Source organism: Hypanus sabinus, chromosome 5, assembly GCF_030144855.1.
Source record: "Hypanus sabinus isolate sHypSab1 chromosome 5, sHypSab1.hap1, whole genome shotgun sequence".
NCBI lineage: Eukaryota > Metazoa > Chordata > Chondrichthyes > Myliobatiformes > Dasyatidae > Hypanus > Hypanus sabinus.
The window spans coordinates 6,856,642-6,873,744 of NC_082710.1; the positions used below are offsets into that span (position 1 = coordinate 6,856,642).

At 37.8% G+C, this 17,103-nt stretch overlaps 1 protein-coding gene across 1 annotated transcript; it reads left to right on the top strand.

The window, feature by feature from the left end:
- Window positions 1-149: 149 nt before the first annotated feature.
- cetn3 (centrin 3) lies at window positions 150-14,746 on the top strand. Its single transcript, XM_059969336.1, has 5 exons — window positions 150-307; window positions 2,555-2,690; window positions 6,932-7,046; window positions 12,782-12,973; window positions 14,460-14,746. The coding sequence occupies exons 1-5, from the start codon at window positions 291-293 to the stop codon at window positions 14,501-14,503; spliced, it is 504 nt and encodes a 167-aa protein (XP_059825319.1). The 5' UTR covers window positions 150-290; the 3' UTR covers window positions 14,504-14,746.
- Window positions 14,747-17,103: the final 2,357 nt, after the last annotated feature.

Here is a 17,103-nt window from a genome sequence, read left to right on the forward strand (position 1 = left end):
CATGTCGTCAGGAAGGAGTTGCAATCCATCTCTTTGTCACCCATGCGAAAGGTAGAGTCGTTGCCCGGGAGACGGACACTTCCGGCCTCTCGCCCGCCATGGATGTTGGGTAATAACAGTCTCTCCTCGAGCCTCCGCCGACGGTAGCGCCGATCGTGGAGTCCTCTAATTGACAGCCCATCAAGCCAATAAACGAACGCCATCCCTTTCCGCCTCTCGGCGACGAACGGCATATCGACCAATGGGAGTTGAGGAAGGTCGTGGAGCCGCAGAGGGAGGCTATCGCCGCGATGAGTGTTTCCTTGAGGTAATTGTTGAGTATTATCCTCAGCGGTAGTATCATCGGGGGTATTAGGTTTGGTCATCATTAAAACTCGTGTACCTGACACACTCGAAAGGGTGTTATCTGATATGCATGAATGGTAGTTTGTTCCAGAAAGGAACATGGGATGGGAGGCGGGGGAGTGTCAAATTCGAACCCTACATTCAAACACTGGGCCATACTTAGTTACCCCGAGTAGAAATTGCTGAAAACAGATCAGGTTGCATCGGTCGGTGTTAAGCTGCAGTGAGTATGGGGGAATGGCTGGATCCTTCAAAGGGACTATCCACAAGGGTGAAGCCTGTTATCGTCGGGATAAACTTGGAGACGTTGTCAAGGAGAAAACAAAGTCCATTTTTTATTCTGTCCTGGAAGAACCTTGTGAGAAATACAGCAACTAGATTAGAGAACCCCCTCTCGTTTGGCCTGGTACGAGTTTCTTCAGAGGTGGCCTACAAGTGTGAAGGCTGTCAGATGTTTGCCAGGAGGTATTGCTGGGGGGCTTTCATGAGCATCTGCAGCTTTGTATAATGCCGCCCGTGTCAGGGGTCTAAGATTTTTGATCAGCAAAGGAATAACATTGAAAACCTTTGACAGCAATATGCAGCAAAGACATTGATACCGGAAGTTCATCTTGGGCAGCTGTAATTGCTCCATAGATACCCAATTAACTTACTTTCACAGAGAGATGCTTGCCGTGAAGCCGAGTCCTCATCCCCCCACACCTTTTATTGAACCCAAAAGCTATTATTTTATATTCTTAATAACTCTCTGAGTGATTCCTTGAGGTTGTTATAGCTGGGGGTGATAACTCCCACTATATATAAATGTGTCCAATGACGTGTCTCAAATAGCCTCTGACAACCAAGTCCAGCTCCTGATCCTTTACATGTGACAAATAAACTGTTATATCATGGAGTGTTGATGTATTTAGATACAACCCTGACCTTGTGAAAAATGTAAATATATTACTTATTTTGCTTAATTTTAATGTTTTAATTTATTCATAAGTGCTTTAATGTATTTTAATTATATTTACTCATTTAATATTTTAATAGTTGTTTCCTGAAGGTTGTCATAGCCAGGGATGGTAGTGTGCAGAATCTCCCACTATCTATTAGATGCTCCCAATGTTGTGTGTCTCAAATAGCCTCTGACAACTAAGTCCAGCTCCTCGACTTCATGTGTGGTTCAGCTATTAAGCCCAGTAGAACCATTTCTACTGACAGGAGAAGGGACAAAGGTGGGTTACTGGCACCTTAAAAGTAGTCACTTCAGGTAGATCAAACACGAGGAAATCTGCAGATGTTGGAAATTCAAACAACAACACACACAAAATGCTGGTAGAACACAGCAGGCTAGGCAGCATCTATAGGGAGAAGCGATGTCGACGTTTCGGGCTGAGACCCTTCATCAGGACTTCAGGTAGATGGGGCTCGTCAGCCGTGGTTGGCAGCTCATCTAGGAGAAGGAAAGCTCTGATTTCCAACTTCCGCTGCTTTGCAGCTGTACCCACTCATAGGGAAGGCTTCATAAGTAATCCCTGTGCAAAAAATCTGGAGCTGGTGTCCCTAAGGCAGTCATACATTGAGTTCAATGCTGACTGGCTACTCCTCCGACGCCACTGGTGTCAAACTGTAGCGGGCTGTGCCACTCCTTATCTTTTATCAGTTGCATGAAGAGGGGAACCTGCTGCATGGGCAACAGCTTGCTCTCCATATCGTACTGCCCTGGCTTGTGTATCACATAGACAGCCGCGACACAACATCCACGATCAACTCTGACCAACAGAGGGCTCAACTCTGGGTTATAGCATCGTAAACTGAAGAGTTAGCCATTTGCACAGATTGAACCTTTAGATTTTGAGTGTATCTGGGAGCTCTGGATTATATAGAGAAATCTAGCAAAGCATTAGCTAAAATATTAGTTTACTTTAATTTTTTAAATGAATTTACTCTTTTACTCAGCATCATGCAAAAAGAAATAATTCAATAATTCAATCAGATGTCTGCAAGTATTGATCAAAATGAATGTAGAAGATCCTGGGATTGTTCCACCAATTATTTTAAAATTATTTAAGCATTTTGCATTGATTAAATCCACCTCCACAACTATATGGTCACATAAATAGAAAATGTTGCATATGCTGAAGGTCAAGTGGCATCTGGGGGGAAGAGAGAATTTAGTTAGGAACCTCTCATAGCAATATTTAATCTGTGATAACTGTTTCAGAACGGAGCTGAACATGGATAAGTCAAAAAGGAAAAAACGGCGAGAACTGACAGAAGAGCAGAAACAGGAAGTTAAGGAGGCATTTGACTTATTTGATACGGATAAGGATAAAGCAATAGATTATCATGAATTGAAGGTTCATTTTCTTATTTAATTCCATCTTCATTGCTATATAAAGTAATGTTTATTCACTTTTGCTTTTATCTATGGCGGTAATCGCGAACTGATTGACAATTGTGTTGTCTGCTGGTATACATGGACAGAGGAGAAAACAAAAGTGCTGAAAATCTGAACTAAGAGATCTAAAATACTTCGACTGACAGAATATGTAGTATAACAGAACAAAAAAAAGCATTAGCTCTTAACAAACTAACTTTTTACATCAGCACAAGATTTGTATTTGTTCAGAAGATATTCAAATAAACCAAACATGGGAAAGATGAAAAAACAAAAGGGTGGCCTGCAGAAGGAAGAAATTATATTATGAAAGAGTTGTACAAAGGGGATTGGTAAATGAAGAAACATGAAGTATACATGAGTATTGTAATTTTTGTAATAGGTTTGCTAATCCTTTGTAGACTTAAGGAGTATCATGACATAACTAGCATTTATTGCCAAGTCCTGGTTGACCTTGAGCACTTGATTACTTACTGTTTTTAAACTGCTGCAGTCCAAGTGGTGAAGGTCCCTGCATAGTTGAGGTCAAAGTTCCATTTTTATCCCTGCAAGGAAGAAGAAAGATGTACATCTAATGTGTATCAGAATAGGGTTAATGATGTGAAATTTGTTTTGCACCAGCAGGACAATGCAATGACATAAAATTACTATAAATTACATAATAAATAGTGCAAAAAAGTATATGAGATGGTGGTGTACCTCTGTGCATTTTGCAAGTGGTAATGAATAGAAACTGGGCTTGTGACATGCTATAAAAGACTTGTCTAGTTGTTGCTGTTCATGGTTCCAAATCCTATGTTGGTTCATACTTAACAAAATGACATGAGTAAGTTTGAGAAAAGCTTGAAATATTTGAGAATTGAACATATAAAGGATTGTTATCACTGATTTGCATCCTTGTAATAGAATTGAAAGCATTTTGCTTTACCTCTATTTAGGAAATAAGATTATTCTTGATCTTTTGTGTTAAGTGCTGTAAAGCAAATAACCTGTTTTGCACCTGGCCTATCTTCTGAAGGTAGAATTTGTTCCCGGGTGTTGGATACTGGTTTTTAATTCCAAGATTTTAGAACAGGAACAGGCATAACATGTTTCATAATAATTTTATTAAGAGTTGATAGACCTTTTTACCTAAATTTTTATATATTTTTCAAGCGGTACCAATTTTTATTCCGAAATCTTTTTTTACTAATGTTGATTCAAAAATTTCCTCATATATATGGCAGAATAAAAATCCCAGGTTGGGTAAAATATACTTACAGAAGGCAAAGAAGGAAGGTGGGTTAGCATTGCCTAATTTTAGATTTTATTATTGGGCAGTTAATATTAGATATTTGATATGTTGGTTGAAAGATTGGGATGGATCTTTTAGTCCTCATTGGGTGAGCCTGGAAATTAAATCGGTACCAGGTTATGCATTGGGTTCTATTTTGGGGACTTTTCTCCCTTTTGCTCTTTCTATATTGCCGAAACGAATTGACAACCGGATAGTTAAACATACTTTACGTATATGGTTTCAATTTCGGAAATTTTTTGGGTTGACTCAGTTTGTTTTAAATATTCCTATTGTATCCAATTGTTTTTTCCACCCTTCAATTATAGACCAAGCTTATTCGGCTTGGAAGACTAAGGGATTACTATGATTTTCTGATTTATTTTTGGACAATTGTTTTATGTCTTCTGAGCAATTATCTAATAAATATAATTTGCCTAGATTTCATTTTTTTTAGATATTTACAGATTAGGCATTTTTTAAATACTGTACTTCCTACTTTTCCAAATTTTGTGTCTTCAGGTATTTTGGAGAGTTTGTTTGAATTAAACCCTTTTCAAAAAGGGCTTATATCAAAACTTTATAATATAATTATGAAGATACGTTCAGAGCCCCTTTATAAGACAAAAAATGATTGGGAAAGAGAGCTTAATCTTATTATTCCTATTGAGAATTGGGATAGAATTCTTCATTTAGTTAATACATCATCTATATGTGCCAAACATTCATTAATACAGTTTAAAGTCGTACATAGGGCCCATATGTCCAAGGATAAATTAGCTCATTTTTATTCTTATATAAATCCTATTTGTGATAGATGTCAATCTGAAATAGTGTCTTTAACTCATATGTTCTGGTCGTGTCCGCTTTTGAAAAAATATTGGAAAGATATTTTTGATATTATCTCTGCGGTATTGAACATTGATTTACAACCCCATCCTATTACTGCAATTTTTAGTTTACCAATGATGGACTCACTTCATTTATCTTCTTCCGCCTGTTGTATGATTGCGTTTCTTACTCTAATGGCTAGAAGATCTATTTTGCTGAATTGGAAGGAAATTAATCCTCCCAACGTATTTCATTGGTTTTCTCAAACTATGTTATGTTTAAATTTAGAAAAAATTAGAAGTGGTGTATTCGATACTTCTATTAAATTTGAAAAGATATGGAGACCATTTATTCAATATTTTCATATGATGTAATATGACCCTGTTTCAAGCCTATTTGATTTTCCAGTTTTGATTTTATATATGTTGAGAGGATCGGAGTTGACGACACTGATGATTTTGTATTCTTCTGAGATATTATAAACAGCCCTTTTTTTTTTCTTTTTCCAGTTTTTCTTTTTCTCTTTTTTGTTTTTTTCTTTATTAGTTATTGGATTATTAGTTTAGTTTTTTTTTACATATTTTTTTTCTTTTTCTTTTTTCTGTTTTTTATTATATATTATGATATACCTGGATTTGCCTTGTTTATTTATATATTGTATCATCCATGATTTGGGAATACTCATTTATACTGTAATCATTGTTTATGTATTCTTTCATGTGCAGTTGAAATGTGTATGTTTGTAATCCCATTATCTATGTATCAATTGTATTTTGTTGATATCAATAACAATAATAAAAAGATTGAAAAAGAAAGAGTTGATAGACCAAAGAGAACATGAACAGAACAGTGATGGGGGTTTACTACTTGAAAAAGAGAGAATCTAAAGATGGCATATATGGCATAAAACAGCTACTTTTATACCCAAAGATAAGAAAATTCCATCGATAACAATAATTCAATTAGAAATTACTTACTTAACACCACAGTAAAAGTTAACTAATGAGAAAATACTCATTCACTTAATGAAAGGACAAGGAAGCTTTCAGAATTATACTTTGTACAACCACTAGAGGCATATTAAACTGTTATGCATATAAAGGCATAACATTTATGCATATATACAAATCAATTATGCATGTAATTGTTAAACTGCAAAGAAAGTGACAATTAAAATTAAACAGTCAGATCTGACACAGGGTTCCTACTTCAGCTGCTACAGATTGTTTTGGATCCCTTGCTTTGTGTAACATCTTCATCAGCCCAAGATGGAATGTGTCTTGTGCTGCTTTCATTTTATTCTATGATGATACACAGATTTAAATTAGTTAAGACCTCTTTAATTAATTAATGGAGATACAGTGCAGATTAGGCCCTTCTGGCCCTTTGAAATACACTATCCAGTAACCCCAATTTAACCCTAGCCTAATCACAGGACAATTTACACTGACCAATTAACCTACTAATCGGTATGTTTCTGGTCTGTGGGAGGAAACTGAAGCACCCAGAAAAAACCCATGCATTCCATGGGGTGGACATACAGACACCTTACAGATGAATTGAACTTTGAACTCCAGTGCCTGAGCTGTAATTGTGTTGCACTAGCCACTGCACTACCATGGACAGTGTTTGGAAGCCTTTTGTCTATCAATTTTCAGTACAGTAGAACTCAATTAGGTCATTATAATTTTAATTGTGCTATCTCACCACAGCCCGCTGCTTCATTCTCTTTCGTGTTTTTCACTGATCAGGTGGGTATGCTGTGCTCTCTGATGGGGCAAATCACTTGCTACTGGCATTTTTACTCTATGCACTGGTCTCTTATTTATTATTTTATTGCAAGCTCATAGCAATAAACTTTCCCACTTGAAGAGCTGGTTCCATTAAGTGCTTGGCAAAATGTGTAGAAGTATTGCTTTTTAACTGAATGTTTTTGTAATCCATAGCAAGCTGTACTTATGAGATGAAATTATTCATCATGCTTGTTTTAATGATGTAGAAAAATTAAAATGAATGTCAGAAATCCAGTGCTTCATTTTAGAGTTGTAGTATTGTGATATTGGATGGCTTGTGAACTTTTTTGATTGTATTGTTAGGTTGCAATGAGAGCTCTGGGATTTGATGTAAAGAAAGCGGATGTCTTGAAGATTCTCAAAGATTATGATCGGGATAGCACTGGCAAAATTTCTTTCGAGGACTTCAGTGAAGTTGGTAATTCCGTTCATTCTCTATACACATAATTTGTAGAGTTCCCATTTCAGCATTAGGTAAATGTGTTTTCCCTGGTAATGAAATCCAATTTGGATCTTTTTGTATTGCATTAAATATGAAGCAAAGAAGAATACCATTTGGCTGTGCTGGTCCATTCTGTTGTTTATGCTCCATACAAACTCCATTCACTGTCTTAGTCTGATACTTCGGCAATACTTACCCATACATATTAATATTAAGCTGACTTCCCCTCCATGGGATATGTACTGACAATGGGAACCACTACTGGTTAGAATTCAAGACTGAAGTTCTGTGCCTGGAAGTTGAGCCCATTTGTGCCTTTTCTGTATTGAAGCATCTGCACACTTCCTTTTGAAGTACTGTTCTTTGGGATGTTTGACCAGACATTTTCCACCAAGATTTTCCCTAATGCAGATTTTGTTCACTTGACAAATTTTCCATGTAATATTATTCTGCAGCTTTGTGATTTAGCAACAAAAATATAATCAAAAAGCTGTAGTTTAGTAACTTTTCATAAGCATTTTATTGCAAGACACTAAGATTGTGGGTGCATTAGATTGAGGATCATTTTGTAGCTACAGTTTCTGGATTCCTTGATCTATGGACTTTATGGTGATCTTTAGGATTGGGGACCACTCAAGGCCATGAGACTTGATCAAATCCTGTTTGCAAACTTTGATTTTAACTACCAGAGACTTTCCACTTAACGTTCGTTGAATTCAGTTTTTCAGAGCGCCTTGAGGCCACACCGTCAAGTATTGTGTTGATGTCAAGGTGGCAGTTCTCACTTCATCTCTGGTGTTAAAATCCAGTCTGCATATTTGTAAGGAAAGAGTTATATATGATTTCTCTTTGGTCCATTTCCTCTTTGGGATGACATTTGTAAAATGCAACCAAAGGGTTTTTTTTTTAAACAGTTTGTAGATAGTTCTACAAAGGGAGGTTCTTTACCTCCTCTTTGGGAATGATGTCAGGTAAGTGAAGTGTCTATGGAGGAATCCATAGGAATCAGTGACCATAGTTTTGGTAAGTCTCAAGGAAATCATGGAAAAAGAAAATGTTGGAAAATGAGGAATGGAGGATTTCAGTTGTGTGAAGATCTGGGAAAAGTAGATTGCAAGGGAGGAACAATGTCTGATAAGCAGGAGAAGTCTAAACAAGGGCTTGAATGTTATGTTGTAGCTGTATGTAACTTTGGTTAGATAACAGTTAGATTGTGGTGTACAGTACTAGTCACCACACCTCAGAAAAGATGTGACAAGTGATAGAGCCCTAAAGAGATTCACTAGGATGTTTACTGGAGTCAATGGTTTTAATTGCAGGGAGAGATGGGATACATGGAGTTTGTTCTTGCTGTAGTATAGGAGGTTGAAGATGAACTTCAATTTATACAGGATGGAGGTGCATAGATAGGGTAGATGGTTGGTCTTATTCCCCAAGGTGAATGAGACTAGAGAGCAGAGGTTTAAAGTGAAAGGGGAGAGCAAGTTTTTCTACACTAGGTAGTCGCTATCTGGAGAGAGCTTCCAGAAGAAGAGTTAGAGATAGATACAAGCATAATGCTTAAAAACATGTGGACTGAAGGGCCTGATTTGTGTATTAACCAAGTAGAAATGGAGACATTTTCTGATCACAGCCCTCAGTAAATGAGCTGTTTGTGCTTGTATGCAGCAAGAACCTACACAATATTCATGTTAGGGCTGATAAATGACCATAAGACATAGAAAGTAGAATTAGGCTATTCAGCACTTCGAGTCTGCTCAGCCATTCCATCATGGCTGATCCTGGATTCCATTCAACCCCATTCACCTGCTTTCCCGCCATATCCTTTGATGCCCTGACCTATCAGGAAATGATCAACTTCTGCCTTAAATATACCCACGGACCTGGCCTCCATCACAGTTTGTGGCAGGGCACTCCACAGACTCACCACTCATTGGCTAAAAAAAAAATTCTCCTTATCTCTGTTCTAAAAAGTCACCCCTCAATTTTGAGGCTGTGCCCTCTAGTTCTGGATACCCCCACCATAGGAAACATTCCACATCCACCCTCCCTTTCAATATTCAGTAGGTTTCAATGAGATCCCCCTGCATTCTTCTAAATTCCAGTGAGTATAGGCCCAAAGCTGCCAAACGTTCCTCATATGTTAACTTCTTTATTCCTGGAATTGTCCTCGTGAACCTCCTCTGGACTCTCTCCAATGACAACACATCTTTTAGGTTTTCTATGTTTCTATCCTTTCTGACATATGGGGCCCAAAACTGTTGACGCTACTCCCAAGTGCGGCCTGATTAGTGTCTTACGAAGCCTCAGCATTATCTCCTTGCTTTTTATATTCTATTCCCCTTGAAATAAATGCCAACATTGTATTTGCCTTCTTTACCACGTTAATAGTACTACTGAAAATGGCAGGTGACCAATCCCACAAGAGAGTCTAACCATCTATTCTTCACTTACAGTGGCATTAACGTCAGCATCCTGGAGAAGCAATGGAACAGAACCCCAAATAGATCAGACATAGACACCATGGCTCCTCAAGCAGGCCAGAGGCAGGTCATACATTCAGTGACCTGAAAAACTCCCTAGAGCTCTATGCAAGTCAGGAATATGATGCACCTCTTAATACCTATGACTTCTACTATCATGAGTTCTGCACTGTTGCCCAGTGGAACTACACTTTCAGGGTCTCATTGGGGAAAAATGTTGTTAATCCTTCATTGTCACTGGATCCTGGAGCTATATGGTGACATATACTTTGATATTAAATTTACATCGTGCAAAAGGAATACCTTTACAAAAAAGTGTAGTGGTTGAAAGTGTTTCATTAAGACCTTCTCAAGAACAAAAACCTAAGTGAATCAGGGAAGCATAAAGGAAGATAGACGATAAAATTATCTTGAAAGCACAATGCCTCAATTATCCATGTTGGTTTTGTGACTCTGTATGTGGTATTAGCTCCAAAAAAACAAATCACTCATTTTAGCACACTAGATAAATCCTATTTCAAGGTACTGATTCGCAATGAAATGTTATTTCATCCTTCCTCCCCTCCCTCAGAGATGAAGGTTATGTAGTGATCTCTAAACTGGACTCAATGATACTGAATGTTGATCATGATTAAAAATAGAATGTGAAGCAGCTGTGCTGTACAGCATTGTGAACTTGCATTTGCAAAGGGCTTTAATGATGTGGGATGGAGAGAAGCAAAAACACTTTAATTTCACCTAAATCAAAATTTTAAATAGAAAGAAGAGCCTTGATACAAGATTTCCAGATCTGATCCCTGGCTAGTTCATGTGAGTTTCTAGTTAATGAAAAATCGCAGGATGATGGTGTTGGAGAAAAATATTGATGCCATTAAATATCAATGTCCTCAGCCCAAACCTCGATGTTATTTTAGGTCTTTGCACACACAGGCCTGGTGTGTTTCATTTGTTGAAGAAATGTGAAAAGACTTGAATGTTGCAGAATTGTTAGTGAATATTACCATTTCACAGGGGAAAATAGGGTTGAGAGGGATAATAAATCGGCCATGATGGAGTGGTGGAGCTGGTTCTACGGACCGACTGGCTTAATTCTGCTCCTATATCTTATGATCTTCTGAATTTCTGGAAGGAAGGTTGTTGATGAAACAAAAGCCTGCAGCTGAGTGGTCTTGGTGACACCCATAGTGATGTCAGTGAGCAGTATGGACAAGGAAAGCACAGGAGCGCCTACAGGACTGCTTTGATTCGGTGGACTCTACTGTATTCAGGGATTCATCTTCGAACCTGGATGAGTGTGCTGCTGTTGTTACCAACTTCATTGAATCCTGTGTGGATGGGTGTGTGCCCACAAAGACCTGCTGTACATTCCCAAACCAAAAAGCCATGGCTGAACCAGGAGGTATGTCGTCTGCTCAAGTCTGGCAACCCAAGCCTGTACCAGAAAACCAGATATGATTTGTGGTGGGCTATTTTAAGAGCAGAGACAATTTCAAATGAGGTTGGAGGTGACATTGGATGCACAGTAACTCTGGCAAGGTCTGCAAGACATTACTTCCTACAAAGCGAAAGCCAATAGCATGAATAGCAGCAATGCCTCACTACCAGATGAACTCAATGCTTTCTATGCACGCCTTGAAAGGGAGAACATAGCTACAACTGTGAAAATCCCTGCTGCACCTGATGACCCTGTGATCTCAGTCTCATAGGCCAATGTTAGACTGTCTTTAAAGAGAGTGAACCCTTGCAAGGCAGAAGGTCCCGATGGAGTACCTGGTTAGGCTCTGAAACCCTGTGCCAACCAACTAGTGGGAGTATTCAAGGACATATTAAACTTTTCACTGCAATGAGTGAAAGTTCCCACTTGCTTCAAAAAGGCAACAATTATACCAATGCCTAAGAAGAATAACGTGGTCTGCCTTAATGACTATTGCCCGGTAGCACATCGACAGTGTTGAAATGCTTTGAGAGGTTGGTCATGACGAGACTGAACCCCTGCCTCAGCAAGGAACTGGACCTATTGCAGTTTGCCTATTGCCACAATAGGTCAACAGCAGATGCAATCTCAATGGCTCTCCACATGGCTTTAGACCAGCTGGACACCACAAACACCTACGTCAGAATGCTGTTCATTATTTAATATGATCATTCCCACAATCCCGATTGAGAAGTTGCAGATCTTGGGCCTCTGTACCTCCCTCTGCAATTGGATCCTTGACTTCCTAACTGGAAGACCACAATCTGTGCAGATTGGTGATAACATATCCTCCTCACTGATGATCAACACTGGCGCACCTCAAGGGTTTGTGTTTAGTCCACTGCTTTACTTTATATATATATACATGACTGTGTGGCTAGGCATTGCTCAAATACCATCTATAAATTTTCTGACGATACAACCATTGTTGGTAGAATCTCAGGTGGTGACGAGAGGGCGTGCAGGAGTGAGATATGCCAGCTAGTGGAGTTGTGCTGCAGCAACAACCTGGTACTCAACGTCAGTAAAACGAAAGAGCTGATTGTGGACTTCACGAAGAGTAAGACAAAGGAACACATACCAATCCTCATAGAGGGATCAGAGGTGGAGCGAGTGAGCAGCTTCAAGTTCTGGGTGTCAAGATCTCTGAGGATCTAACCTGGTCCTAACATATTGATGCAGTCATAAAGAGGGCAAGATGGCGGCTATACTTTGTTAGGAGTTTGATGAGATTTGGTGTGTCAGCAAATGGACTCAAAAACTTCTATAGTTGTAACGTGGAGAGCATTTTGACAAGCTGCATCACTGTCTGGTATGGGGGATGGGGGCTACTGCACAGGACTGAAAGAAGCTGCAGAAGGTTGTAAATCTAGTCAGCTCCATCTTGGGCACTTGCCTACAAAGTACCCAGGACATCTTTAGGAAGCGGTGTCTCAGAATGGCAGCATTTATTATTAAGGACCTCCAACACCCAGGGCATGCCCTTTTCTCACTGTTACCATTTGGTAGGAGGTACAGAAGCCTGAAGGCACACACTTAGTGATTCAGCAACAGCTTTTCCCCCTCTGACCAACTTCCATTTTCTTTCCTGTTTTAAATATACCAATCTGTGGGTTTTGGAACTAATAGTGGTGTATTTTTAAACTTAGCAAGTTCACAGCTGAAACTTCTAAAGCTAATTTCTTCTCTAATTTGGAAACTGCATGAAAATTGGTTGCATTTAATGTACTATATTCTGCTATTTTACTGGATAGTGACCGATTGGATTTTGGACAGAGATCCAAGAGAAGAAATGCTAAAAGCATTCAAACTGTTTGATGATGACGACTCTGGTAAAATTAATCTTCGTAACTTGCGCCGAGTTGCAAGAGAGCTTGGTGAAAACATGAGTGATGAAGAGCTACGTGCGATGATTGATGAATTTGATAAAGATGGAGATGGAGAGAGTAAGTTAATTTTTAAGTCATTTTCAGTAATTTAAAATTGGCGATGGATAATGTCACCAACTGAGTAAAATGCTGTTAATCTTTTGTTCAATCTAATGTATTTTGCATAATACAAAACTTCTGTTGTTCTTTTAATCATTTGCTGTATCTTAGAACATAAAGTTCTTCTTGATTTTTGAAGGGCAGTGAAAGAAGACCTATTTAGTATGTTTGAGAATAATCAGATTCATTTTTGACCAATTTGGCACCTTCAAGTAACATTTTTGATACGTTACTAGACTGGCACATTGGCACAGGTAATAGAGTTGCTGCTGCACAGCTTCAACAACTTGGGGTTAAGAAGTGTGGGTTTGTAGATTAATTGACCACTGTAAATTACTTCAAGTGTGTAGGCAAGCAATAAATCTGAGAGGAGGAATTGATCAGAATGTGGGGAACTAGATTGCACGGAATATTAGTGGAAGAATACAATTGTTCTTGAGTTGGCATGGACCTGATAAGACTGCAACAATAGTTTCCTTTGCTGTATGCAGACACTGTAGTCCTAAATCCTTTGTTATTGTACATTTTTTTCATTGTATTTAGAATAGAATAGAGTAATTCTTTAAGAATAGGTGACACAAAATCTGGTGTAGTGTTTTGTATTCTTGAATATCTTTACCTCTGCTGTTTTCTGGAACAGCTGAGCTGAGGCTACTTGATTTTTTTCTTTTAGCAAAATAACTGAAATAACTTAGCAATATTTCCTTGTTCCAATAGTCAGTTTCAAGTATTTTATCAAAGCACTTCAGCAATCCATTATGGTATTGGGAGGAAGACATTCTGAGAAAACATTTAAAGGATATGCAATAACTTTTGGCTATTGCCATATGGCAACATTAAATCCCTGAGGTTCCCTTTTTGCATGTCAGATTGTCAAGTTAGCTTTTTGCTTAGGTATTTCGTTATCAGACCCTTATAAACTATTTTAAATGTCACTCAGATTTGTTTTTTAAAACGTGTTGCAGATACTTCCAAATTTGTAATATATGTTGTCTTTGTAGTTGAACTATTAAGTGATTTATAATGTGCTTTTATTTTTCATTTTCTTGATGTTTGACACATCTGTTCTGATTCCAGAAAGAAAATGAATATTTCTTACAATCTAATGAGATAATGTACAGTATGTATAATGTACAGATTATCTATCTTTAAGTCTCTAGTATGATAAAAAATTTGAATTGATTTACACTAAAAAAAATGTCTTCTAGCATGGTCATGACATTGGGAAATCTGTAGACTCTTTGTTAATCCAAGATGATCACTGGCTCTGCATATAAACTGAGCAGATGTGACGTCAAGAAAATTCAAATGGAACCAACTAGACATCCCTGTTTATGATCCTTTGTGTACTAATATGGTGCCTGAAGTGAATCGTGTTTAATTCCTTTATAGTTTAAAAAAAACTTTTGTTGCAAAATTGTTCATATATGCTGTTTTTTTAAAGTTAACCAGGAAGAATTCATTGCCATTATGACTGGAGACATCTAACCTTTTTGCTGGAAAAACAGTGACTGCGGATCATTGAACAACTTCATGATATAACAAACTTTAGTAGTCTCTGTCCAAGAATTACATAAGAAAGGGAAAAGAAAACATTCAATATCTATGTATAAAGCCAAATACATTTGTATTGAATCTTGCTTTTGAGTGAAAGAACTCTAAATTGTTTTGTATATTTGTTCTGAGTTTGTATTTATAAACTATTCAGATTAAATAAAATTACTTTTGTCACTTCTTGGTAATGGTATAAAAGTGTTGCACGTGAGGTATTCCTATCAATATTTTGATATATTTTACTGTAAGTAGTCTTAATAAAAAATTATAATTCCTGCACCAAAGTTTTTATTTATTTTCAAATTTTGAAGTTTAAACGTGAGGGAAGTTTAGAAAAACGGATCATTCTGTTGCAAAATATTGTCTGCCAAAACCTATCTGGAAGTGAGGCAATGCTTTTAACTTACCAACTAATACTGAATCCATCAGTGAACTGCTGATGTTTTTATTAGAAGAGGAAAATTACCAAATTAGAAGATTGTAGATTAAAGATTAGTTTTATTTGTCACATGTACAATGAAACATGAAGTGAAATGTGTTGTTTACGTTAAATCAAATCAGCAAGGATTATGCTGTGGACAGCCAGCAAGTATTGCCACACTTTTGACACGGATATAGCATACCTGTAACTTACTAACCTTAACACGTATGTCTTAGGAACGTGGGAGGAAACCAGAGCATCCAGAGGAAACTCGCATGGTCACAGGAAGAACATAGAAACTCTTTACAGACAGTGACAGGAATCGAACTCAATCGGTGATGGGAGACGCTATATAGCAGTTGTGCCACACACTTAGTGCCCATGAGGAAATGAACTCAGACCACCTTACTTCATCTTTTAGAGTTAGTCCTGATGTGCAGGGATATATAGCCAATCTTTTACTTGTCATAGAAGTGGGTTTTGGAACTGAATTCAAGACAGAAATAAAATGCTAAGATGACATAGATATTAGGATGCCAAAGATATGCTTAATTCAAATGTTGTTATGCATATAAATAATTTATATCCTAAGGAAAGCGGCATTACTTGAAAATTCAGGTTACTCATGATTTCCATGGAGTTACAAAAACTGCAGAAAAGATACACTGAAAAGATTTTGATGTTAGTAGTAAAGATGCCATTTAATGCTTAGCCCTTATTGCCTTGAAGGCAAGTTACTACCCTGAGCCATTTATTTGGCTTTTGACTTGAATTATACAAATGAATTATACCCATTCATTTGCAGTTTCAGAGTATGTTACTTTTTGATTTCATTTCAAAATGATAAAATTTGACTCTTTATATTTTTGACCCCATTTGAACTTGAATTTTAATATAGGACAGTTTCATGTAGATTACATCCATTAATTTATAGATTTTTGTGGAATTAGGCATAAAATCGACATGAATTCCAACATACATTCAGTGGCTACTTTATTAGTTACACCTGTAACACCTCGTTAATGCAGATATCTAATCAGCCAATCATGTGGCAGCAACTTAATGCATAAAAGCATGCAGACATGGTCAAGAGGTTCAATTGTTGAACTAAGGAAGAATTGTGATCCATATTACTTTGAGTATGTGAGGGATTGTTGGTGCCAGAGTATCTCAGAAATTCAAAGCACTAAGTAAATTTATTATCAAAGTACACCATATGTAATTCTAAGGTTTGTTTTCTTGCGGGCATACTCAGTAACTCCAAGAACCATGATAGAATTAATGAAAGACTACATCCAACAGGGTGTACAAACAACCAATATGCAAAAGACAAATTGCAAATCCTAAATAATGACAAATAATCCTAAATAATGATAATAAGTACATAAGCAATAAGTATCAAGAACCTGAGTTGACGAATGCTTGAAAGTGAACAGTTCAGTGATGGGGCAAGTGAAGTTGAATGAAATTATCCTCACTGGTTCAAGAGCCTGATGGTTGGGAAATCATAACTGTCCTGAACCTGGTGGTGTGAATTTCGAGGCTTCCGTCCCTTATTCCAGATGGCAGCAGAGAGAGGAGAGCATATCCTGGGTGGTGGGGGTCCCTGATGATGCATGCTGTTTTCCTGCAGCAGCGTTTTGTGTAGATGTGCTCAATGGTGAGGAGGGCTTTATCTGTGATAGAATGGGTCATATCCATTAACTTTTGTAGAAATTTCCATTCAGGGGCATTTGTGTTCCCAGATTAGGTTGTGATGCAACCAGTCAACATGCTCTCCACCAGACATCTATTGAAGTTTGTCAAACTTTTAGATGTCATCCTGTATCTTTAGAAGCTTCTAACGAAGTAGAGGTGCTGCCGTGTTTTCTTCATAATTGTACTTCTGTGCTGGGCTTAAGATTAGTCCTCTGAAATGGTAACACTGAGGAATTTATAGTTGCTGACCCTCTCCACCTCTGATTCTCCGATGAGGACTGTATCATGGAACTCTGGTTTCCTCCTCCTGAAGTCAATTATCAGCTCCCTGGTCTTGCTGACATTAAATGAGAGGTGTTTGTTCTGGCACCACTCAGCCAGATTTTCACTCTCCCTCCTGAATACTGATTCATCG